This window comes from Mugil cephalus, chromosome 13 (assembly GCF_022458985.1).
Source record: "Mugil cephalus isolate CIBA_MC_2020 chromosome 13, CIBA_Mcephalus_1.1, whole genome shotgun sequence".
In the NCBI taxonomy this organism is placed as follows: Eukaryota; Metazoa; Chordata; class Actinopteri; order Mugiliformes; family Mugilidae; genus Mugil; species Mugil cephalus.
In genome coordinates, this window is record NC_061782.1 from 5,016,414 (window position 1) to 5,041,393 (window position 24,980).

General features: G+C 43.6%; 1 protein-coding gene across 1 annotated transcript in view; it reads right to left on the minus strand.

The window, feature by feature from the left end:
* Positions 1 to 3,902: 3,902 nt before the first annotated feature.
* The window catches only part of ttc7a (tetratricopeptide repeat domain 7A), a 53,662-nt gene continuing 32,584 nt past the window's right edge, over positions 3,903 to 24,980 (minus strand). Inside the window, exons 20-21 of the mRNA XM_047603241.1 lie at positions 21,929 to 22,131; positions 3,903 to 5,670 (exon numbers count right to left, since the gene is read on the minus strand). Coding sequence (XP_047459197.1) covers positions 5,452 to 5,670; positions 21,929 to 22,131 — 422 coding nt within the window. The 3' untranslated portion in view covers positions 3,903 to 5,451. The remainder of the gene's footprint in view (positions 5,671 to 21,928; positions 22,132 to 24,980) is intronic.

A 24,980-nucleotide genomic window follows, 5' to 3' on the forward strand; every position in this document is an offset into this window, starting at 1 on the left:
TCTCTAATGCAGCCCCTAGTGGATAAAGTAGGAATAACAGTTACTTTTATTATTGTAGGTACTTAGCACATTTTGTGAATTCATCCCAAGGGCCAGATTGGATCCTCTGTCGGGATGGTTTTGCCAAGCAGCCTTTAGTTAGCCTAGATTAGACTAAGACAAAAATAAATAAGGCTAGCCTAATGGGTGTGGCATGGAAGAGGGTGAGTTGAGAGAATCTGTGACCATGTGGTACTAGGACAAACTTTATCGCTGTCATTGAGCTGCCATTGAAGTATTCCAAGTACCATAAACCACCAAAAGGCAACACAGTGCTACCTCGCCTGAACTCGTGGCTGGATTAAACCCTGTTGACACCATTGTACATATCTTTTTCTTTCATTCCTCTCCTACATTCATAGCGTTCCTCCAGCCGCACAGCCACCCATTGTTATCCCCCTGCAGATAGGAACAAGACTCAAGCCCAGGAGACAATAGATTGTCTCTGCTATGATGACTCTGCTATGCCAAGGATGTGTTGATGCATTTCCCACATGCATCATCCACCCGGAGCCGTATCGGCCGTGCTCATTAACCATGAACAGCTACGAGGGCTTTAAGACAAAGCCTTACCCTTAAGCCTACCTGCATTACGGTGCAAATTGCAGTATCAGTATATTGGATTCTCCGGCGTCCACATGCAAAACACTTTTTGCAGCTTAGCGTCATCTCAGACTCACATACATGTCCTTTAAAATGGTTGTGGTTTTGAAAAAGGTTTTCTTGGCCAGGTCCAGAGACAAATGGCAAATTTTGGTTGCCAAGAGTGGCTAAAGCTAACAGAGCTTAATGCAGGAAATCCAGAGTCAAAAACTCCAACCTTACCAAAAATATTCCACTAAAGAAGTCATGAAAACTGCACGATGGGACTATTTGTATGGACATTTCTCATGAAAATAAATAAATAAATGAATAAACCACGCCATTTCACGGCAGCATTGGACAAGTAGATTACAACAGGAGCTGGAAGGGGAGATCTAAAGATGCTCGTAAGTAGAAAATATGTGGCTGATTCATGAAAGACTTTTAAATCAGAGCTTAATCAAATTTAGCTAACTGCTAGCTGACTGCTTGTCCACTTATTTTCCGTGCGTCACACGTTACTCTGTGTGCATCCTGCCCGACTACTCTTTCAGACTCTGTAAAAATGACAATTGTGGATTTTATGACGTCGATTAAAATGAGCAACATCTTATATAAGCAGCAGCTGCGAGTAAGTCAATATAATTAATGAAAAACATTGTTTATTGAGGATTTACACTCATGTTGGAATATTAAGATTTAAACAGAGACGGAGTATTTCTGAGAGTGCACGGTGTTCACCCCTCACCTTAAGGCTATTCCTAAAGACGCTTAAAATTAATTCCATTATAACATGTTAACAGTTGCCACAGGCACGAACCATATACCGTCTTTTCATTTATGAACGAGATGACGGAAACTACATCTGATCCTCATAACCTCCGTCACACCCCCTCACCCGTCTGTGACTCCCAGGCCTTGTTTGGACATCACGCTGATGGTTTATGGTTTCCTTCCTGGCGCCCTGCACTAGTGGCACCAGCCAGCCAATGCCCTCCGTATGCCCCTGGTGGGTTGGCATCAGCGCAGCCACACACTACAGACACACACTACAGACACACACTACTGATACACATGCCACACACACTGATCTGCAACAATATTATGACCACCTTCCTAATACTGTGCAGGTCTCCCTTGTGCCTCCATGTGTCTTGTCGGAGAATGGACATGGGCCTTTTTTTTGACAAAATGTTGTTAGTGGGGGGTCTTCGGGTCCTATGGGTTGAGGGGAGTGGCCTCTATTGTGGATCATTCCTCAGATACTTGATCATTTTGGGATCTAGTGAATTTGGAGGCCGGGTCAACACCTTGTGCTGCTCTTCATGTTTTTTTGAGTTGTTCCTAAACCTGGGGATGGGGATGACTTCTGCCATTAAGGAGTGTCATTGCTATGGGGTGGGGGTGCCTGATTTTCTGTAGGTGGGTGCTACATGTCTAAGTAACATCCACCAGGTCTAAAAGTTTCCCTGCAGAACAGTGAATTGTCACAAGATGTTCAATGTTATTCATTACTCCTGTCAGGGGTTTTACTTTTGTGTCTGATCTGTGTATATACAGCCCTCTTAATCTTAAACTCAAGAATACATTGCATATATTTTAATTTATGTTGTAAATTGTAAAAAAAAGTTGTATCAGGCTGCACCAAATTTAAAAGAAATAAAGAAACAGGTTGAAGTTTAGACGTTTTGCAGACGTGCGGAGTGTGTGCCAGTTACCTACAGTATCACACCCAGGAGAAGGTTTCTAACATGGTGTAGGAAAGTAGGCCAGGTGCTGCCATCAAGGAGTGTCATTGCTATGGGGTGGGGGAGCTTGATCTGGTCTGGTTGGGTGCTACATGTCTAAGTAACATCCGTACGAATGAACGTCAGGTCCAAAAGTTTCCCCGCAGAACATCGAATTGTCACAGGATGGACGATGTCATTCACTTCTCCTGTCGGCGGTTTTAATGTTGTGGCTGATCGGTGTACAGACCTCATTCAAAGTCGTCCCAAACGCTTGATCATTGGATATAGGTCAACATTCAGTCCAACATGGCTGCAGCGTATTTCACGATGATATAGTTCTTTGTCGTTAAGGGATAGAAGTGAGACAGTTATATGCATACGCTGTATGTAAAGCATGTGTGTGTCAGTGTGTGTCTGTGTGTGTGTGTGTGGTGACACCAGGTCCAGTGAATAGAGCTTCATCTGCCCGTTGTCATTCTGAGAGGCTTTGCAGCGGGCCGCTTCCTCCATTAATCTGTCTCCTTTTACCAGAGCTGTCAAGACCGACGGCATGCGCGCGACTGTGTACTTTAAGCATCCCAGTGTGTGTGTGTGTGTGTTTGTGTGCACGTGTGAGAGCACCATGTAATATTTCACTCCTTCCCCTCGGGGATTAGACCATTCATCTCCCGGAGCCCTTGTGTAGGTGTCTCACACCGCTAATGAGGAGGGGATGGAACGAAGGGGAGAGTTGGCGAAGTGAGGAGGGGGGGGAAAAAAGTAAAAATAGATTCTTTTTTGGACGGCAGCAGAAGAAGAAGAAGAGGAAGAGGCGACGGGGGTCGATAAGTTCCGCGGCAGAAATCGAAGCATCGATCGACGAGAGATTTTTTTTTTGTGCCCGGAGTGATGGGAACGTGGGCGGTTGTGAGAAACAAAAACAAAAGAAAAAGGTAGGTATTTGTAGTTCTGCAGGGAAGAAGGAAATGATTAATAAATAGCTTTTTTTTTTTTGGTGAGAGCAAAGACAGGGCCTCTTCCCATAACACAATCAATTTACAGCAGCTTGAGACATTGATTATAGCTGCCTCATACCTCACATGGCAACAGCAGACATCAAACAGACACTGTCAAGCTTGTAAAAACCACACAACGGGACCATTATCTGCCTTTCACTGTGCGAGCGAGTGTGTCTTTCCAGTATATGTGTGTGTGTGTGTTGTTCGGCAGACCAGATATCTCTCTCTATGCTTCCCCGGTTACTCAAACAAGGGGATGGCTGCTAGGCAACCAAGCCACATCACATCACATCAGGCCAGCCAGGAGAGAGATTGGAGGAGGAGGAGGAGGAGGAGGCAGAAAACTGTGCTGGCAGTATTACATAAGCCGGCAGCCCAGTCCCACAGCTCACATTAATGTGGTTAGGCACTCGGAAGTGATGTCCATTAGTCACAAGTGACAAGGCAGGTGAAGATGCGGCATCCAGCAGTGATTTTTCTAAAAGCAGTGGTTGTTTGTAATGGGTCAAAAGAAAAGAACGATATAAAGAAATTAAAAACGCACACACACAGATGTGAGTCAGTTTCTGTGCAAGAACACAGAGACTAATAACGTTTAACACAAACACACATGCATGAAGATACATAATGTATATATATATAAACCCTTGTATGACAGGATGCACACACACACATTTATAATGATAGCATATGGGATAATACCTCTGAGAAAACCCTCATTTGAAGTCGAGTGTGTGCACGCGTGCACATGAAAAGCAGCATCGATCATCAAAAATACATCAAAAGGCTAAAATGAGGACGCAGAGGAGCGTCTGTGGAGACTGACAGACCTGCACATGTACATCATCCACCTATATCAGCATGTCCGCGTGCACCGTGCGTCCGTTCTCAGGACGTAACCAGCACATCCGAGAGTCACGGGGCCGTCAGAGAAATGTCCAGCGATGAGGATTATTAGAAAATACTACCGTGTGATTTGTGGCTGAGAAGTCTTACTTATGTGCTAATAACTCCACAGGAGATGTACATTGTTACAATACTTGCATCAGAACCATTACGCCCCATGTTGCATTGATTTCCATGACTGACTTTTTGGTTTCATTCGATAGCTCTCTAAAAACAAAAGGTAGGAACGCTCACATGTTAAAGGGACAATTAATAGTTGATAGACTCTGTTATATAAAGATATATATAAAGTACTGCATAATTATTGACAGAATTCACACTTTCTCGGTGAAAGGTTGATGGAAAGATTGAGACCACTTGCGCATTTTGAAAACGTTAGCATTTTAGCTTAGCATAAAGACGTTTCATTCACTTGCCAGTTCATTAGGTACAGTAGTAAAGCAGTCGTTCCATGACTGGTAGGATTTTTTATGTAGAAATGGTGAAAGAAAACTTGGTAATTCAACTGTATGAAGGTGTTTCTGTTATTAAGCTGATCTCTCTGGCTAATATGGTGTTTTATACATATATATATATATATATATATATATATATATATATATATATATATATATATATATATAACTAATAGAAATGTGTGTTGGTTGGTAAAAGTACAACAAACCAACCAGGTTATCAGTCATCCAGGTCATGGTATATACAAGATAAATAAAATAAAAAATCAGCGCCTGAAACGAAAGCTGGCTGAATATGTAGAGTTTCTTTAAGACACGTTGTCACTTGTGATGGAAGTTTACTGATAATCTCATGTATGATATCATGTATAGTCCTGTGAGCACCTACAGAGGATCATGTGATGGATCATGTGACGCTTCCATGCACGTACCGTAGCTGATAAGATAAGAGGAGTATTGCTATAATTGTGTGCAAAAGGCAAAGACACAGTTGGGGTTTGGATCTGATACATGGCATATTTTCCACCAGTGTAATTAATGAACTGGGTAGTGAGTCTAGTGTATAGACAGTGGTATCAATCTTCTCATGTCCCTCTTAGATAGAAAGCCAATAATAAACCTATCCCTGAAACATATACTTTATTATTTAACAATCATTTCTGTATCATGTAGCGTGAAAGGTCAGTTCTTTAACCCTAACTCAAAGCTACGCCACCCGGTCCGGCCCGGTCCAGGCCTTTCTCAGAGCTCCCTGGAGATGATGGTGAAGGGCCGGATGGGGCAGGAGGCCTCCAGCTCCAGGGCTGTCAGGAAGCAGTCGGGGGCCTGGCTGGAATCCCGTGACTGCAGGGCCTCGCCCAGGCAGCTCCACGCCTCGTGGGAGGTGCTGTGGATCTGAACCGCATCGCGCAGGACCTTCTCGCCCAAGTGGACGCGCCCGGTATTCACCAGCAGACGACCCTGGATGGACAGAATGATGGAGAGGTGATGAATTAGGTGCATTACAGTCCAGCTTTAAGAGGAAAAATAGTGAGAACCTTCACAAACTCATGTTTTAAAAAAAAGATTGAATGTGAATGTCTGCAATTCAAGCTCCTATTATACGTCAATGACCACTGACGGGAGAAATAAATAATATTGACAACTCTACAATAACAGCAGCCATGTGTGCACAATTACACATTACACAAACCGTTTGCACGTCCTTTTGAGACGTGTTAAATATAGACGAGATCTCTATGAGCAAAATTGCTAAATTCATATATTTGCATTTTCTCCGCCCAACACACGCTAAATTTTATTGCATATTCATTGAGGTAAATGTGCTATTAGCGTGCGCCGTTAGTAAACCAGTTTGTATGTTGTTTTTGTTTTTGTTTTTTTGCACGCCTATTGTGTTTCCAGACACCACAGGACTCCCCTCCCCAGAAGGCCAATGTCCATTCTCTGACGAGTCACAACTGTTTTGGAGACACAAGGGAGACCTACACAATATTAGAAAGGTGGTCATAATGTTATGCCTGATTACTAAATTGTATAAAAAACATACACCAAATAACTAAAGTTCACAACATGTCTTAAATTCTTACAATATACAACAAAATATAGACATAAAAAGCAGTGAAAAGTACCAGATATGATGATATACAGAGAGAAGTAAGTACGAATGTGGGGGCATGTGGACAAATAAATAGAGACAGTGTGTAGTGCAACTTGTGTAAAATGCAGAACTGTTCATCTGTCACTCAGAGGTGAGCTGTTGTACAACGTCAGGAAGGATTTCTTCTTTATGACGGCCGAGCTGAGTGAGTCTAAAAGGTGACCTATGGCACGGTCTCATTTTCACGATACAGAATCACATTTAACCTCAGTTCAGTATCTATTTTTTTTTTACTCCTAAATATCTGCCATTAAAACATTTTCATGGCATGATAAGATCAAGGAAGCAGATGGTGGCCTTTCCACCCACCCCTCCTCCCCCCCAAAAAAACCTAAACCTTGGATTATAATGCCTGCTGTTCCGTGGACTAGTCTGGGACGACAAACAAAACGCAACACCAACCGATTGTGCTACACTTTGCCAGAGTCATAATCAACTGGGATTGTTCATGTGAAGGGAGAAAATCCACAAATGATGAGATTAAGAGTGGAAAAAAAAAACACGGTATAAAGATGGAGCAGTATGTTGGGAGTCAGTCACACGCAACATGCTGGTGCTGCGTTCAGGGCCAGACTTTAAGCCCAGACGCCAGGAGTTTTTGAGACGATTTAGCCACTGAGGAAGAGTCTGTATCTTGCTGGGTATCTGGTTATGGTATTTACTCATCAGGGTCTGCAGGAATATGAAGCAAACGAGCTAGCTCTTGAGGCTAAACCTTAGCTAGCTTGCTACTGTTGATAGGTACTAAAACGGACACTTGAGTTAACACTTCACCGCTTCCGCTTCTCTCTGAGCAGAAACCACATGCTTCATTGCCCCTGATCCCTTGTGCATGTTCGGCATAAGACCACCTGTGATGTTTCTCCTTGAGTCCAGTTTTAACACTCAGTTAGGATTCCCGTTGTCTCATCCCAGGCGCAAATTTTGCATTTGCACGTTACATCACCGTCAGTTACTCACCAAAATGCTCCCTTGCCTTTTTATATTTGAAAACCGTGTTTTTTCTACCTTCAGGAAAAAGTAAACGCTTCGATTTGTACTGGTTTCTGCTAATGATAAATAAATACAGAATGTACTCAAAATTACTCTGAAAACTATAATTGCTGTTTGCGTAGTATTATCACTGTCAAATGTCGTGTTTAACACTGCAAAGCCTTTAAATGCATGTATAACAAATTATGTATGTAGGAGCTGTTATGTATGTACTACAACACAGCTATCCTAACAAAACGCCAAAACGCTGATACAGCTTCCACCCTGAACAAAACCAGGTGATTTTCTAACACTAGGGATAAAAAGACAAGCCCATGACAACATGCATTCTCCTTACTAAAAGCTGATATGATCTCTCTACTGGGACATTGGTGCCCAGCACTGACCATCCCTTTCATTAACCATCTTTAATAACCAATAACACTATTACTCGTGCAAATTTTAATTAATTCAGGTAGTGCTAAATGCACCATTGTCTTGTTCCTTTATAGAGCACATTTTCCCAAAGTCCTAATTTGTAGTGGTGTGTTGACCAACCACTGCCCAAGGCTCTACCAGGGAAAGAGGTTTAAAATGCTGCATATCTCAATGTGCATCCAACATGGCGACTGCAGGCTCCGCCCACTTCTGGCTTCTTTTTCGAGGTTCAGAATCCACTAAAGCTCATAGGTTGGCCAATGTATATAACATCATATAACTACACACACACACACATCTGTACAACATATGGGGCAAAACAGCAGAATATTATGGGCCGTGTTTAAGGTCATGCTCAGTTGTGGTGTGTTTAGGGGTAGTGCAGAAACTGACCGACATGGAGCTAGGGGTCAAATCTGTCCCATGCACACAAACACACTCTGCAGCCCCACACACAACATAGAGGCAAGCTACAGTGTCACATGACGACAACAGACTGCCACTCTTTCACGATATCATCCACTCACTAGCTTTTATCTGTTCCACACACACACACACACACTGACACACACACACACTGAGCTGGCCTGGGGTCAGACAGACAAGTCTTGTTATGCAGGCTCTGCTCACAAGCTCCAGATTAATTGGGCTGAAATTCACATAGCTGTCTAAGGGTCTGACGCAACATTCGATAAGGAACACACACAAACGCCAGCACACACACACACTGAAATAAGACACACACAAGCTTGTAAACCTGTGTACATCCTGTGACAGGTTTGATCCGTACCCTGGAGTTCCTGTGTTCCTCTTCGCTTCTTTTTCTCACAGCAGCAGCAAGAAAAAAAAATTGAGAGCAGTGTGTGTGTGTGTGTGTGTGTGTGTGCGCGCGCTTGAAGTGTAGGAGGTGGATGATGCTGCAGTGCTTACTGCTGGTTTTGCCACAAGCACCACATCTTACACCACATCTTACGCTCTGTGATTTGTGTCTCCAAAGTTTCCTGGCACAAACACAGGTAGCTACTGTACTAACATAGACATGCCTACACCCACATCCATCCATCTTCCACCCCACGACAGTTGTGCTGCCAGCTGTGCAAAAGGTAATGCTTACATGTTAGCAGATCAATGAATACTACAGTAGTCGGATGGAGATGGTGCTAAGGGAGGATGTAGTGGGGCTGTTGTTCGTGAAGGAAAGACAGAAACATCACGTGAGTCTGCTCTGTTGCAATGTCTACACTTGTGACAGTGATGTTTGTCTGGACATCTCAAGAGTTCTTCACCAGAGTTCTTCACAGAGCTCCTCTGCAGCAGGATAAAAGCTACAACGATCACAGAGGCCTCTGTATCCCATGGACAAGAAGCTGTATCTCTTGGTATCTTTGCCTATTCCTGCAACACCTGCGTTCTCAGGTACCAGATGCATTAGCAAACAGCAACATGACTGACAGCTCTGCTGCAGCTGAGGAGGCTGACAATTATTTCCTGTCTGGTCATGCAAACCACCGCCTCATAACCCCTGTGCTGAGAGGCCCATGTTTTCAACCGCGGTTAAAGCACATGCCATGGAGCACAGTCATGGCCGTGAGCCGTCAACTCCAACTCCTTAAGCTGCAAACTGCTGTGATCTTTGAGGAACCTGAATACCTGGATAGTCTCTGGAGTCTAATATTTAAAGCATTCCTGGACCAGATGGCGGCATCAGCCACTATCTTGAGCTTGAGCTAAGTGACAGTTAGCTGGCAGTTAACTCGACTCCCTTTTTTTTGCTGAAACCCTTTATTGAATTAAACTGTTGCTCACTGCGAGCAAAGCAGAGAGAGAACGATGCAAGCTCAAGGAGCTAATGACACTAATTAGTGCCAGCATGCTCTGGCTCACGACCATGCTCGCGGTTACCTGCCAGCTACAGCACTTCAGCACCGAGCCCTGTGAGAAGCTGCTTCGTCGGTAAGCTCCTGGAGCTGCTCACGCCATCGCTGTGCTTACTTTTCTGGGCTGAAGCGACCTTTACTGTGACACGATTTTATGAAAGAAAAAAGCCTCAGTTTCCCCAACAACCCGCAGACTTCTGGTTTTACTTTTCCTCTGGTCTAATGGAATACGTGGATGCCAGAGTTAGAGGGGTTTCCCCCTCGTTTTCCCCTTCCTCCAGTCTGCATCCAGTTGGTATATGATGCAGACATGGGGCTGGCAGAAGAAGTGGTCTCGGAAAGAAACAAGAGTACATCTAAAATATTGAACTGTTCCTGTTGCTCCTTACATTGGAAATAAACAGAGCGATTTCCAAGGCATATGAAAAAGATTGATTCAATCGTTTCTGACAGTTAAGTCGTTGTACCTCATCTGCGGTGTGGTAGGTCTGGTCTGGACAAAACACTGATACGACTGCAGCCATAAAGAAAACGACTGAGGGTGTAGGAGAGTGAAGAGACTGCCGCCTAATGTTGGCACTACGCTGATAAAACTTGTTGGTTTTGTCTTTAATTACTCCGGCCATCTGTCTCCAGTTTTACCTCAGCCGATCCCATCAGGCTTGGCAGCGCAGGTTCGATTCTTGCCGTGCCATTTAAGCGCAACTGAACTCGGCTGAGGACGAAACCGAGCGAGTGGGCTGTCGCGTTTCCGAGCCAGATCCAAACTTTTGAAAGGCAGCACGCAAAACACGCCATTTAATTAAGTGTACTTCCATCAGATAGAGAGAGAGAAGGGAATGAAAAAACCTGCCAGTAAATAAAAATGCCTCGCCCAACAGAGATTGGATTACGGACTTGACGTGGTATTGTAGTAATATTTTAATACATCAGCTGAAGTTAAGCAGCCACTGTAGCAATTTAATCGTCAGATATAGAACTTCTTCATTACCTAAAACTTTGTCTCAAGTGAGCTTTAAAAACTTCCTTTCATAGTGCGCAGCGTATACGAGGATTAAACCCAGGTTAAGTACAAAGTCACACACAGATTAAAAGCTGCAGTCTGTCACCAGATGGATGTGGACCACTGGATGCGGAGCTGAACTAACCAGACACTAAACAAACCGAGGGTTACACACCTACACATGACATACGACTCAAATGCAAAATTCAGTTAGTGATGAAATGATCATGCACAGAAATCAGCGTCTTCTAGACAGCGGAGAGACAGATGAACACTAAATATAGACGCGCAATCTGCTGTTGTCAGCCGTGCTGCCTACAGAGCTGAAGAGCTGTGAGTGACCGCGCAGACCGGGGAAATAAAAATAATGTCAGAAGCGGTGGGTTTTTACCGCAAGGTAAGAAATGGTGGTTTTAGAGTGCGGCACGGTTCGCCACGATCACCCATTTTACAGCCAGGAGGCTTGTTATGTCACCTAACAGCCATCTGTTGAACCCCTGTAGGCGAACATCTCCACACATGCTACGTGCAGCGTAACCCAGTGGCCTAATGCCCCGCCGCTGAACCAAGACGACAGATTTTACCTGAACTTTTAATCCCATCAGTGGCTGTCTGGGCGGGCGGGGAGAACCGAGGTGAGTCGGGACTGGTACTTCACTGAGTCCTGCATGAGTCTAAATTTTGCAGAGTGGCCTGTTCTCTCATGCACATGCAATAATCTCTGAGTCAGGAAGAGAAAATGAGCCAGAAGCCTAAAGCAAAACAAACATAAAATAATAGCCAATGGATTAAAACACACTAAAAGTTAAGTAGTTTTATCTAATTGGCTTTTTTAAAAATTATTCTGAGCTGACTTACAACGGCGACCAATAAACCAAGTAAAACGAGTGGTTTCTCAAGGCTTCTTGCTACTTATTTAAAAATAAAGCTCAGTCAGGGTCAGTTTTCTACACCGCTGCAACAAGAAGAAGTCACGGTGATGGTCCAAAGGTTTCATTATGCAACACACAGACGGCAGCAAACAGCACAGCTTTCTGTAAAACGATAAGTGAGGTGCGGACACACAAGCCACATGCTCGAGCCTCTTTCTGCGCAACGTGGTCTTATATTCCAGGAATCCCATGTATTGGACACGAGTGACACCACTTCCCAAACGAGCAGCACGTCCATTACCAAGGGTAAATATCCTCGGTTACACAACATTAGTGGCACATAAGCCATGTTAGCAGATTTTTCCAATGACTAAGGAACTGAATGCTGCTCACATTTCAGTCAGTTTGGATGATGACAGATGAACCTCGCTACATGTAGCCCCTCAGGCTGCAGACGCCTCTACATGCCCATCACACACACACACACACACACATCAATAAGTGTAACTGATTAAATAAGGACTGATAAGCAGAACTAATAACGGCAGTATCAATAAAATCTATTTAATATCCCTCCCTAATAATAAAGGATATACAGGTACATTAGGCTCCTTGAACAAATTAAAACAGAATCTGTAGAAACATGAATTAAAACCATGTCTGGCTTTTATTTTACCAGCTGTGAGTTGTGGATTGGAAGGTAATCAACATTTGTAATTAAAAAAATCATAGTTTTGTCTTAGACATTATAAATATCATTTTCTTTTATGATTTCTCAAAGGGAAAAACAAAAAACAAAAAAAGATTCCTTCTCACCAGGTATCTGTGGGTGTTTCGTTAATTATTTATCTGTACCTGTGAATTTATATAAATATATACAGTGCACTTTTGTGTTTGGAACTTTTTGCAGCATATCTCGCCAGTGCCCAAACAAGGCTCTTTGCTTCACGCTATTTTCCCATGGGATACGTGCGTCGCCATCTTGCAAGTTTGGAGCCAGATTATAATCAGTACAGTCCAAGAATGAAGCCGCGATATTGATAACCTGACTACACCCGCGTTTTTGTCTTTGTTTAATTAATACTACGCTCTGCTTCACATACCCATGTTACAAGGAAATGTTGGATTACACACTGTTCTTACTTTCAAAAATTAAAAAACAATTAAAAAAATTGGCATGGCAACTGGTGGTCGCCGCCATGTCATAATGTCACATCCTGTTTCTATAGCGTCATATAACAAATAAACGGCAAATAACCAGAACTGAAACCTAGCCAAAGAACTGACACTTAAACATGCATCAACGTTATATTAACTATCTAAAATGACAGAAGCTATCCTTGAAAAAAAATGATATGACGTGTATTTTAGTGTGGAGGGGGTGGAGCTTATGACCTATACTGCAGTCAGTCACCAGGGGGAGCTCTACTTGCTTTGGCTTCACTTTTAAGGAGCAGTTCTGCAGTCCATCTTTATACAGCCAATGGAAAATACTATGAGCAACAAAAGCTACAACTTGGTCAGCGTTGCCAGCGGACGGATCTGCCAACACTTATGGTTAGATCACCAGTGAAATGACAGTTGAAGCCAACTCTCGCCCAACATGTAGCGACAATTGTTGGGCGTCAGCCTGTCGCTACATATCACCGTCTATTGTAGTTTGGCACTCTCTCTTTTTTTAAATAAAGTCATTCAACTCTTAAACTGGATTCAAGTGAGATTAATGAAACCACTTCTTTCCCACTGCCACTAGACTCCTGAACAGCTGAGAGGAGTCCTGTTGCATGTTTACATTTCAGTTTGCAGATCTACAAGTGCACACTCATTACTGAATGTTGCACAAACAGCTGATGCAGTTGTATTTCTAGTCTATTTTATGCTGCTTTTTAAAACTTAAAACCTTTACTATGGTGCCAAACCAGTACTTTTGAAATGGCGCCAGTGCTTAAAGAATGGAAAACATACAAACTTTGTCCAAAAACGGTGCCTTTTTATTTTTTAAGGCATTTTGTGACATGCAAGTTGAAAATAATATTATGTTAAAAATATATTTTTAAAAATATATAAAATATTTTTTAAAATAATAATATAATAATATTCAATAATATTTTAAATAAAATAAAAAAAAATGACGTGACGTCACGTGTAGCGTCTGCACAGCAACAGAGCTAAGGGGGACGGGCCGACCCATGTTACTGCCAAAATTAATTGGAGGGGAAAAAAGAGGCAAGGGGGCAGTAATTAAACATTCAGTGGCACCGAAATCTGCGTTTCTACTGTTAGCATCAGCATTGGTGCCATTATCGTACCGAGTATCGGTTCCCATCCACATTTACGTTGCAGGGCTCTCAAGTCTCACACCACACATGATATTTCTCACGCCGAAAAATGATAAAACTCGCCGCACACAGACTTTAAAAGAGATTAGTAATCTATGACTAGATGGCGCAAAGGAAAGCAGCTCTGCTTCAATCAGAAAATATCAGCGGCCAATCAGAAAATAGTATTTGTGTTGCCAGGTGAAATAGGAGCAACCTAACCACGCCTTCCACAATGAGCACTCCCCGAAGAAGAACTGTGGAAGTCCTTGATCACTAAATTTTTAATAATTACCTACATAAAACAGCTGATTAGCTTAGCTTAGCTTAGCATAGCATAGCTTAGCTTATCTTAGCTTAGCTTAGCATAAAAACTGGGAGCATACACAATGCGACCACAACTGATTCCACCAAGTACGTTTTCAACTTTCTGCAGATGATGCTGCATATATTTTTATATATGTGTGTGTGTGTTTATATAATTATATAGACCATAATAGAATCAATGTTAACATATTGCACCAGGACAGAGGGAGGATGAAGGGACTCATACTGGTGCCACAGAGGAAAGAAAAAAAAGGAAGGAAGGAGGGAAGGAAGGGAGTGTGAGCGAGTGAGAAAAGAGCTAAACTTGGAACAATGAAGAGAAAGAAGAAGGAGATGTAGAAAGGAAAGAAGAGAGAGGCGTCAAAGAAGAAGGAAAAAATAAGAGAGCCCAGATGAGCCATACATAGCAACGGAGGCACCAGCCAACTCCCAATCATCTCTCCGCTTTAACCCCCCCCCCACATCCTATTTTTTCCTCCCCATTCTCTCTCCATGGTTATCAGAGGTCCTGCTCAGTAGAATATATTTCCCTGGTTGCTAGGCAATCCCGTAAAGCAGCGAGAACGAGCAAAGTGTTATAAATAATGTATTTGCATCATCTAATCAGCTGACAACCACCCCCACCCACACAGAGGAGAGAGAAGGAGACGGGAGGGGGGGAGAGAGAGAGAGAGAGAGAAAGAGAGCAGGAGAGGGGGGGGGGTGCATTTGATAATTGGAACGCAATTAATTCAATGAGCACAACTCCTCGTCCTTGAGAGTATGCATGTACATGTGAAGCTGTGTATGAATGTGCTTCTGTTCTGAAGGGGAGCAGCAAATAAAGTGTGTGTGCATGTGTGTGTGCATGTGTGCACATGTTTGTGTGTGCATGTGTGTGTGTGTGTGTGTGTGTGTGTGGCTGACTCAGAGAAGAAGGATCCACTACAGAACAGGAGGGATGAGATGTGGAGGATGCTGGGAGTGGGTCAGATTCATCGCATACCATCGCCGGAAGCGAGGCTGGGCCATGTTTCAGTTTCAGCCACAGCCATCAGAACGCACACGTGCACGTGCCACTAACACACACGCACAGACACACACACATCAAGCAAACAGTAGCCGTAATGAGGTTACGAACACAGATGGGCAAAGGCGTGTTCGCTTACAGTGTGATACAGAAAACGAGTGCTTATCTATATGTAATATCTCAGCATACCGTGGTCCTGTGCCGGCTCCCCTCCCTGACACACCCTTCATCCATCCATAAATACTCTGAAACCAGCAGCTGGCCAGAGTGTGAGTCACTGTCTGATCAGTGCACACACACACACACACACACACACACACATATATATTCCCAAACCCCATATGGACTTGCTAACACAACATAGCGGTGGTGTGAGTTAAGTGCAGTGCGGTAAATAAAGGGAAGACGGTGTTTTTTATTTTTTTTTTTAACGTACCACACTGCAGGGGCTGCTGAGTTTATGGGTTTCCCTTACTCACGTTTCCCTTTCCTCATCCACCGCGGCTACTGTGGAGAGAATTACGACTTTGCTCCACACTGGTCTGGCCTGAGAGACGCTTTGCAATGCTGTCCTTTAAAGCTCTAATGCACGGCCGCTGCTTCTACTGCTTCTGCAGGAGGATTCAGATTTGAAATTACAAGAATCTTGGTTGTATAATTTGGACGACGTGGCTGCTGCTGCTTTTCTTTATGCTAATCTAATCTAATCTAATGGATTTTCAGATCGGGTTTAAACACAGAGATGTGTCAGTTGTATTGACTTTCACATCTAACTCTTAGCATGTGAAGATATGGTTAGACAAGGCTACAGACAGATCAGCCACAATATTATGACCAGTGACAGGAGAAGTGAATAAAATCGATCATCTTGTGACAATTCAATGTTCTGCTGGGAAACTTTTGGACCTGGCATTCATTCCTTGTGGATGTTACTCAGACTTGCACCACCCACCTAGACCAGATCAGACACCCCCACCCCATAGCAATGACACTCCTTAATGGCAGCAGGATGCAACCTGACACAGACACACACAAACACACAAAAAAACGATTGAGGAACAACTCAAAAAAACATGAAGAGCAGCAGAAGGTGTTGACCTGGCCTCTAAATTCACTCGATCCCAAACCCAAACATGATTAGGAAGGTGGTCATAATGTAATGCCTGATCAGTGTATAAAAATGAAATGAAATGAAATTTAATGAAAAATGAAAAAATAAATGTGTAAACGTCTGAGCCATTCCTGAACGTAGCTTATTAGTTGCCTTTGTTGCCTTTGTTGCATGCTGTGCATTTGTCTGCTTGTACTGTACACTGCATATCTAGACATTACACTGAGACTAGTCAGTGCCACATGACGCTACTGCATGTCCATCCACGAGAAAAAGTCAAAAGACTCTCGTGGCAACAAGAGGAATTTGAGCGTGAGGTCGTAACCGGAGTCTTCCATCTTTCAGAAGACGAAACGGCGACGCATGTTGAGGACGTTCAAGGAAAAGTACAGTATGTACTTTTGCAGAATAATAGCTCAAGAGTGCAAGAATATCAACCAAGAATATCATCAGTATTCCCCTTAAGGCAGAGCAGAATAAATGGGCCACTGGCACACAAAGTGTCCACAGCAGATACAGTATAAAAATAAATCCAAGAAGCCAGAGCCCCAGAGTGGCAGGAACTGTAGGTTTTCATTCTGGCAGCCGGATGCAAGTCACAAATATGGGCATCACTCCAAATAATGTCCCCCCCACACACACACAGACACACACACACACTGCACTGTCCCACAATGCAAGAATGCAACAATTTACCGCACTCCTCTATTAACGTGTATGATGTGCAATCCACAGTCCGTGACAGACACAATCAGTTTGTCTTAATCCGAGTGGATACGTTCAGTTTACTCAAAAAGAAAAAAGAAAAAAGGACAAATAGTCCACATGTGTGTCAAATCCACGGAGGAAGGCTGGCAAACACACACTCACGCCTAAACACACACACACACACAGTCACACACTCAGAGAACACATCTGTCCTGTAAGAGACCCAGGGTAGGACACCGCCAGCTGGCTTTGTTTCAACTTTTTTCAGCCCCTGGGATTGGTTCTCCCACAGGCCAAATATGGAAGAGATGCGTACCTCTGGCTACCCCAGTGGGACTGTGCTTTCTACACGCGCACACAAACACACACCATCCAAAAGTGCACAGTAGGAGCTAAAGCATTAGCCATATGTGGTCACAAGATGGCTAGTACTTAAGCCAAAGCGATATCAACCAGCACATCTCTGGTAACTATGGAGACCACGGTTGCAGGCGTGCGTGTTATGTGTGCGTGTGTTATGTGTGTGTGTGTGTGTGTGTGTGTGAGCCTGTGTCGGGTGATGCAAGGGGTTGCGGATTTGAGGAATATCCCTCTCCAGCTCCTTCTCCATGACAACAGAGAAAGTTTAAAGGTCACAGTAGCTGTGGTTAATCCACTGGATCATCTGAGAGACTAAGAGAGAGAAGATCTGCTGGAATGAAATAAATCTGGGAGAGAGATCAGTCTTTGAGCTCGGGCTTTCATTTTTTTTTTTTTTTTTTTTCTCGTTTGTTGGTTACGGACCAAAATTGGTTTCGTTCTATTTTCAGACATTTGGCAAATTAGTCCACATCAGAAGACAACAGACGAGACATAATGCAATAATTAGGAGCCTAATTATCACAGTCCTTATTCGGACACAGCCCGATTGTGGGCGGCCGTCATTTCTACCGCTAGCACGCATTAGCAGCTAGTAGCATGTTAGCTTAAACATTACCTGAGTAAATCTCAAGCCAAATACGAGGAAGCATCAAATACACTCGCTCAGAACACAGGTTAAAGGTGTTTTCTTCGTGCACAAGTCTGAACATGGTGCATTTTCCACATTTCAGTACCAATAATGCTTCACAAGCATTTGCATATGTGCTAATTTGCACATGCAATGAGTCTGTACACGCAAACATTTAGTAGATCTAGCCATAAGTCGTTATAATTTGCATAGCAACCTCTGCAGAATCACAAAACAGCTTTAATGTAAGTGAAGTTCTGCTCTAAGATATTCATCAAATAAAAGTTTACTGTGATGAAGGTCACATTTACGCAAGTGGGGGAAGAAGGCTGGCTGAGGTTTGCTTGGAGAGGCTGGTGAGACGGTCAAAAAACACAACTTCTAAAGCAAAGAAAATAATAACGAGGCACATGTCGCCCTCGGTTTCACCGGTGCAACGGTGGGTGACGAGGAGAGACCACAGTGTGTTGTGTGTCTAAAAATATTTGCTTCTGACAGTTTTGAAAGTCAAGATGTTACTTGGAGACGGCACATCCAGAGCATAAGGACAAGACGGTTGATTTCTTCTGTCTGGAGAAAAAAATAAATAAATAAAAAACCTTGGGCATCAATGCATTAATGAGACACGGCGGTAATGAGTGATAGTGCCTTTTTAAAAATGGAGAAGGAGAACGCACGCCAACATTGGTGAGGTTATGACAAGAGGAAAGAAAGTGGAGTCGCACACTTCTTCAGGAAGAAGAAGTCTTCCGGGTCGAAACGTTGGTCATGCCTGAAATTTTTCCTTAAAATAGTGTCGAGCTTTCTGATACTGCCTCTTTGACACGTTGTTTACTGGAGGTGAAGTTTAGTTTCTTGCTTCCAGCTGTTTGTAAAATACCTGCAGCTTCATGGAGCAGCTGGAACGTGTATGTGGAACAGCCCTGGAGTCAGAGAAGCTGCACACGTTCAGACATGTGGTTCTACATGATCCTCAACAAGAGGAACACGCGTTTAAAGGTCGGATTAGTCCTCAGTGGTGTGGTGGTTAGAACTGACGCCTCACAGAAAGAAATGCTGGATTTGGATCTGTCTGGGGCCTCTCAGGTGGAGTTTGCATGTTCTCTTTGTGTCTGTGTGGGTTCTCCAGCTTCCTCCCACCGTCCAAAGACATGCTCATTAGGTTCAGTGGTGATTCTATTGTAACTGGTTGTAGGTGTGAGTGTGAATGGTTGTTTGTCTCTCTGTGTTAGCCCTGAGATAAACTGCAGACCTGTCCAGGGTGGGATAGGCTCCAGCCCCCACCCCCACCCCCCCGACCCTCTAGAGGACAAGAGGTTATAGAAGATGAGAATGATAAAATAAATAAAACTGCAATTTGATTTTCCAGATATTAGGAAACATCTTCTTCTGTTTCACTACAGAGCGCCACAGGAAATCATTCCTGCCTGTGACCTTCAAACTATGCAACTATGCGACTTAGAGCGTCAGACGCTCTGAGTCCTTTGGTGCAATAACCCACATTTACACTAACTCATGTTCACTGCATATTCTTCTACAGATTTCCTTATACATTTATTGGACTATGAACTCACCATGTGCAATATGCGCAATATGGCAATGCCCCATATTCTATGCTACTATAGAGCAGCAACAACTTATGTTTACGCATGTTTACTTATACTTGTTTATACTTTCTATGTTTTGTATGTGTGTATTCTTGTTATAATTGCCTACCTCTTCTTACATATTCTCATTGTTTGGACCCCCGACTGACACAATTGTGTATTTTGGTGAATAGCAGTAAAAAGTGCTAAGCTAATCTCTCGTGGTTGAAAGTGTGTGTGTGTCATGGGCCTAACTTAACGAAACATCGGCGAAGGGAGGTGACTACTTGAAAACCCCAATGATGTGCCACATACTGCTGTTGGCTAGGCTAGTTAGCTGGTGTCTTCTTGTTGGTTGCTAGCTGGTAGCTGGTTGCTAGCCTGCTCATTGGTTTTCAGCTTCCAACTGTGTTTTGCCTCACATCTTGGCACAAGTGATTGTAACATTTTATCTTGTGTGATAATAAACTGCCTACATTGCTCCTTAGGATTAATAAAGTCATTCTGATTCTGAAGACCCACCAAGGCCACCGTCTCAAAATTTCTTCTTAACCACAGTTAATACAGTGAAATTTATCTGTATCAGACATTTGTTAATTTACAAAAAGAGCAAAGTAGCTTCCATTTCTACTGCCAGCTTGTATCGTTCACTTGTCATAGAAGTTCATTTGAAAATATCACCGTATGATATACTTGCGAAATGTGACTAAACCTTAGTATAACCTTTAAAAGAAAAAAAGGAGGAGGGGGGTTGTGTGTTCATCTGATTCAGCCTAATGAGGTATTGATTGGTGTATTGATTAAGAATGCCGGGAAATGTTGAGGTTAGCAAAGACATTGTCATTCTTCCAATGTCTTCATGCATATGTTGAGTTTGAGTCGCACTCAGCGTGAGACTAGATTGCATATTTCTGGTGACTACAGCACCGTGTAACGCACTGATGACATTCTCATCAAAGAATATTTAGATTAAAGTACAACTTAAACTCTAACGTGCATTTAAAAAGTGTCTATTTTGCCGAGATGTTGGCTTTGTTTCTTCAGCTGGATGTCCAGATGTTTAGTGCCTGCAAACAGAAGCAGCTGAATGAATTCTGAAGGGTATAGTGATTCAGACAAATTAGACGCTGCTACACAGGACAGATGGACCCAGTGACCCAACAAACATACTGTGAATGCAACGCAACGAGTTTCTGACGGTAAAAAAGTGGAATATTCTGCGATAAATGGCTGAGTAGGTTGAAGACACAAACTGAAGGATTCTGAATCAGCATTTAAAATTGAAAGTTTTGTTAAGGTTAGTCCATCAAAAGCAGTTTTACGCCCATGAAAATAGGGGACTGTGTACATCAGTGTGTAACATCACTGCGTACACTGATCAGTCACAACATTATGACCACTGATAGTAGAAGTAAGTAATATTAAAACCATCTTGTGACAATTCAGTTCTGCTGGGAAACTTTTGGACCTGACATTCATTCATGTGGATGTTACTTAGACATGTAGCACCCACCTAAACCAGACCAGGGACCCCCACCCCATAGCAATGACACTGCTTGATGGCAGCAGACATCACAGACACACAAACGCTTTAGGAACAACTAAAAAAAACAACAAAAAACATGAAGAACAGTACAAGGTGTTGACCTGAGCTCCAAATTCACTTGATCCCAAACTGATCAAAACGTCTTCTCAACCTATAGGACACATGTCCATGTCCTCAGAAGGCCCATGTCCATTCTTTGATGAGTCACAACTGTTTTAGAGGCACAAGGGAGACCTACACAATGTTAGGAAGGTGGTCATAATGTTATGCCATGTGTGTGTGTGTGTAAATATGCATAGCGTAGCAAGGTTCAATCCTGCAGCACTGTGAATGTTAATATCATAAATATCTGTGTTTCTTTGTAGATATAGACTCTGTGAGTGCATGTGTGCAGCCTCTGTTGTTTATTTACATCAAATGAAGCTGAATTTCATTTTGTGTAATTCAATTTAATTGATTTAGGGAAAACCTCATTCCTTCAGTATGTGAGTCAGGCCGCGTTAGTCGCTACATGACTGAGCAAGTCGCATTTAATTCCGAACTTCTTGCGTAACGCGTGACTTAATTTAACTCGGTGAACTCGAGTAAAGCATGGGATACGTGTACACGAACGCGTGTGCTCGGCTGCACGCCAGGACGCGGACATGTATGCAAATGTTTGGCCCCGCGCGTCGCGTCAGCTCAGATTTAGCTCGGCTCCGGCAACGCACTTAAAATGCATCAGTGTATCCATGCATGTTGTGTGACACTCAGCAGAGCAGCGCGTTATATAAGTCCTAATTCAATCTCCGCCGCCGCCTCACCATGTGCACCAGTATGCGCTCTCCCGTGGGATTGATGGCCAGCGCCTCGTCGTACAGGCCCTTGGCTTCGTCCAGTTGGCCCCGGAGCTCGGCCAGGTGGCCCCGCTGCAGCAGCACCGAGTGAGAGTTGGGGAAGATCGCGCTGGCCTCGGCTATGCAGAACTGGGCCTCCTTCAGCCGACCATCCGCCATGAACAGCTCCCCTGGAGGAGCAGACAGAGGGGAAGAGCCGGGATAAGAGGTGGAGATGATGGGAGGACGGAGGAAGATAAATAATCAGAGAGAGAAACGAGGAGAGGAGCAGAATGAATCTCTTTAGTAACACGAAACTATGACAGGGATGAACTTTGTGCAGCATCACGGTGAAATGTAAACTGTGACGGACCCTCACTCACCCAGTCACAAAGGCAGTGAAAGAGGGAGAGGGAGCACCGTAGTGCCTGGGAAGTCGTGAAACTCTTGCCTAAATATGGCCATCGCAAACTAAAGCCGCCTGCCTCCTTTCTCCGTGGCTGGGAAGATGAGGACAAACCCCAGACGCAAACACACACACACACACACACACACTCAACAGTTAACGCCCACAAGCACTTCCTTCGCCAATAAGCTCCCTGAACACTGAGCTAACCAGAGGTCCCCCCTCCCCTCCAGAGGCCGGAGAAGACCAATGCCTGGGCGGGACGCCGGAGCGAGGAGCCGTCAGTCATTCTCGGTAGTGGACGCTGGGGTCAACGCTCAGAAAAAGAAAAAAAAAAAACCCTGAGAAAGAAAAGCTACAGCTCCAGACGCTGCGTTACAGAACGAGTAAATCCTCTACGGAGGGATCAAAAAAATGTAAAGGCAATCCGAATCGAGAAAGGACAAAACAGTCGCCCGTAAAAAGCAAAATAAATAAGTGAAATGTGAGTAGTGAGTTGAACCGGGTTGTGCAAACACACCGAAAGCGCCGTCTGCTCCTGAGCGCGAAAGGAACCCATGTGTGTGTGTGTTCGGCAGCGGATGTTTTGTTTGTTTACCTGCGTCTCACAGACGAACAGATGGGAATTACGGAGTGGATGCACCTCTGCGAGATGAATAAAATAAATAAATAAATAAATAAATAAATGAAAGCCTCAGGGCTCCTTTTCATATAACTCGGTTTTGGGGGAAAAAAGTGAATGGTTACGCAATGTCGTCTCCTCCTGCTCCCACCTGAGCTCTCCCAAAAAAAGAAAAGCCTATTCAGTCAGCGCTCGCATAGAGACAGTTTGTCTGTACGTGTGCCATGTAAATGCATCCTTTTTTTTTTCCTTTTAATCCCAAGCTTATGTATATTATGTGTGTGTTTTTTCCTCCATGGCCGATGAGGATGTGAGATTGTGAGAGGAAATGACCGACGAGAGAAGGAATGCTGGGAAGGGGAAAAAAAAAAAAAAAAAGAGGGATCGGGATCTTTTGTCTCACACATTTTGCTGTAACAGTTCTCAGCAGAGAAATACCAAAAGGGGGTCAAAGGTCAGACACAGAAAATAACCTTTAAATCACGTCATAGGGGACGTGACCCCCTTGGCTCTTCCACCCAAACTCCTCTCGTACTGGAATGCCGGACGCGTCGCCGCTGCCTTTCCCCGCTCCCGTTCTCATGCCTCAAACACTCGAGCTGAGCTGAAGGAGGGTTTTTATCTCTTGTGTTCCTCTCCCGTCACTTCCTGCTCATGCACTCTGGTGAACTTGCAAAGGGCGGACTGAAGACTGAAGGTAGGAGCGGTATGCATCGCTGACAGCCTGTCCTTATTAGAGCGGCGGCCACACGTCTGCAGGTACAGTGCACTCTCCTGCTCGGAGCATGCAGTATTCAGTGAGACTGGAGCGGCTCGGAGGTCACAGCAAATGGCTGCAGGGGCTCCAGCCTTTCATATATGTGAGCGAAAGTAAATATTCTCACTGAATCCCGGTGCCTCTGCTCGCGTTGTGCCGAGAGAATAAATAAGTAAACAATGTCCCACTCCTATCAGAGATGCAAATTCAGCCAAGCATGTAAGCGGGTCAGTAAAACTGTGAGATGCTTCCAAAATAATATCTGCAGGGAAACTCGGTGTAGGTTTGGTTTGGATTTTCTGATCATGATAACAAAGAAGGGAATGTCACCATTATATATATCATAACAAATACTGGTATTTTTTGGGTGACCAAACATCCCCGATTTTTGGGGACAGTCCCCATCTTAGAGGACCTGTCCCCTCGGCTAAAGCTGTCCCGGAAAGTGTCCATACACTTTAGCTTTTTATGAATAAGAAAAAAAGTGTTGCGCGTAGACTACAATTATTACGGTAGCCGGTCGCGCTGCTATTGACATTACAGACATAGCAGCTTAAATATGTTTAGATATGAATATGAATGGTCCCTGTTTCTTCATTTCATCTTGATAACATTTAATTCTTTTTTCTTCGAACTCCGAGCTGTAAATGTCTCCAAATTTCCATATCAGCAGGCAGCGCTAACACGTAGCCATGCAAACCTGTTTTACTACTAGTGTCTACAATATTTACTCATCATCACAGTAAAATAGTCCATCCTTAGTCAATCTACTGCATTAATTCTTCTCTCAGCCTGTAGAAATACTGGCAGAATTTTGAAAAATAACATGATATACATTATTGGTCATACCGCCCAGCCTTAGTTACCATCACTAATGAACTCCAGAAATGTTAAGAGAAAGGCAACTGGACGTGGACTCCTCTAAGTAGGTCCATCTAAAGGCGTTACCCATCAGAACCTCACATGACTAGTGTCCGTTAGCAACCAGATGCTAACCTTTGATTGGCGAAGACTGTTTGTCCTCTTTCTCCAACGAATGGTGCCATTGTGACTTAGACAGACTTTAATTGGTCAGTAGCTTAATTGTTACAAAAAGTTGTTATACAGCTGGATAGAGTAAGGTATAAAAAAAGTTCTGTAGCATTGACTATGGCAGTGGAGCTGAATCAGTTTGCTGGAGAATGAGCTCCTCTGTCCCTCCAGTGTTTGGTGCAGTGGGTGAGATGGATTGTCCATAAGATCTCCAGGATCTAGT